At 42.5% G+C, this 1,477-nt stretch overlaps 1 protein-coding gene across 1 annotated transcript; it reads left to right on the top strand.

Moving 5' to 3' along the window:
* The first annotated feature begins 398 nt into the window (after positions 1-398).
* Positions 399-1,076, top strand: LOC149164069 (uncharacterized). The gene has a single exon (XM_089429358.1). The coding sequence runs from the start codon at positions 399-401 to the stop codon at positions 1,074-1,076; it is 678 nt and encodes a 225-aa protein (XP_089285484.1).
* Positions 1,077-1,477: the final 401 nt, after the last annotated feature.

Genomic DNA, 1,477 nt, shown 5'->3' with positions numbered 1-1,477 from the left:
GACAAACTACAGGAAAAACAGGAACTCAGAACTATACAACAGGCTTCACAAGATGCAGGATTAAATAAAGTGAAGGACTATTGGAAAGCAGACCACAGAGAAGAGAACTGGCAAGTATGGAAAAATCTGGATGACTGGGGACAAAATATTGAAGAAGATCAGAAGAGACACTCTATGGAGGAAATGGCATCATGTAAGCTTTTGTTCAGGGAAGGACATTATATCCTGCGATGGGGCCACACCATGAAAGGAAGCTTCACAGTAAAGGAGGCATATGACCTGAAGACTAAAATGGATCAGGAAGGTAATCAGCACCTGTGGAAACAAATATGGGAAAGAAAGTGGTGGCCGAAAGTGGCATACTTTATTTGGTTAACCTGCAAGGGTTGAATACTAACATGGGATCAAATTCAAAAAAGAGGATGCAGGGTCATGCTCGCTGTGAACTCTATAAGTTAGAAAATGAAAACATAGAGCATTTACTAAATTCTTGTCAGTTCGTGAGAAGCCAATGGAATGTCATCCTTAGCATCTTTGGAAGAACGAATATAAACTTGCAAAGTATAAAAGAGATAGTGCAACAACGGGGTCGTGGACATTTTATCAACCCAGTCCTTAATAGAGCCTGGGGGCTAGCAATGGGTTTCACTCTATGGATGATATGGAAGGAAAGAAATCGAATGATATTTAAGAATGAAGCACTAACAGTAGAGAAGGTTTGGGGAAGAATAGTAGAGCACATAAGGGAAACCATACTGGCAGAGGAATGGCAGCAAGAGGACTGGAATACCTTGATACAAGAAACCAGGATCCTGAGACAGCTAAATTTAACAAAAGAGATGGTAAGAGAAAAGGGTTGGAAAAGAACAAGCACACAAGGGGTACAGGCCCAGAGGTATAGTAGACCAGCAGAAGGTTTCATCAAACTGAACTTTGATGGTGCTTCCAAAGGTAATCTAGGCAATGCAGGGATGGGCGGCATCTTCAGAGATAGTCAGGACAGGACCAGGCTTATATATGCAGCCTACGGAGGTAGACTGAGCAACAATGAAGCAGATCTAATGGCGGCTAGATAGGGATTTAAAATTGCGGTTAAGTTGGGTTATAACAAACTAGAGGTGGAAGGGGATTCCCTAATGGCCATCAACTTGATGAGGAAGCTGCATACTGGAACGAATTGGGAAAAGATTAGTCACAGTTGGAGAACTGCGAGTCTCATACAGGAGATGGGTGAAATTATGAACCGATTCGAATACATCATAATCAAGCATGTTAAAAGGGATGACAACAAGGCAGCTGATTTCCTTGCCAATTGGGGAAGCAAACTGCAATTGGGCAACCTGGAAAAAACCTGGCCCATACACCCAAATGATACACGATTGTCTCCACTAAGGGATATATTAGCGAAGGATGATGACAAGGCCTAAGAGAAACCAAAAGGAGTACAATAAACCCCCGATCGGGGTGACGGTTAAGG

Source organism: Pinus tabuliformis, chromosome 5_1 (genome assembly GCF_031772625.1).
Source record: "Pinus tabuliformis cultivar Carrire ecotype Pingquan chromosome 5_1, CPIR1, whole genome shotgun sequence".
Lineage (NCBI taxonomy): Eukaryota > Viridiplantae > Streptophyta > Pinopsida > Pinales > Pinaceae > Pinus > Pinus tabuliformis.
This window is presented reverse-complemented; position numbering and strand designations above follow the sequence as displayed.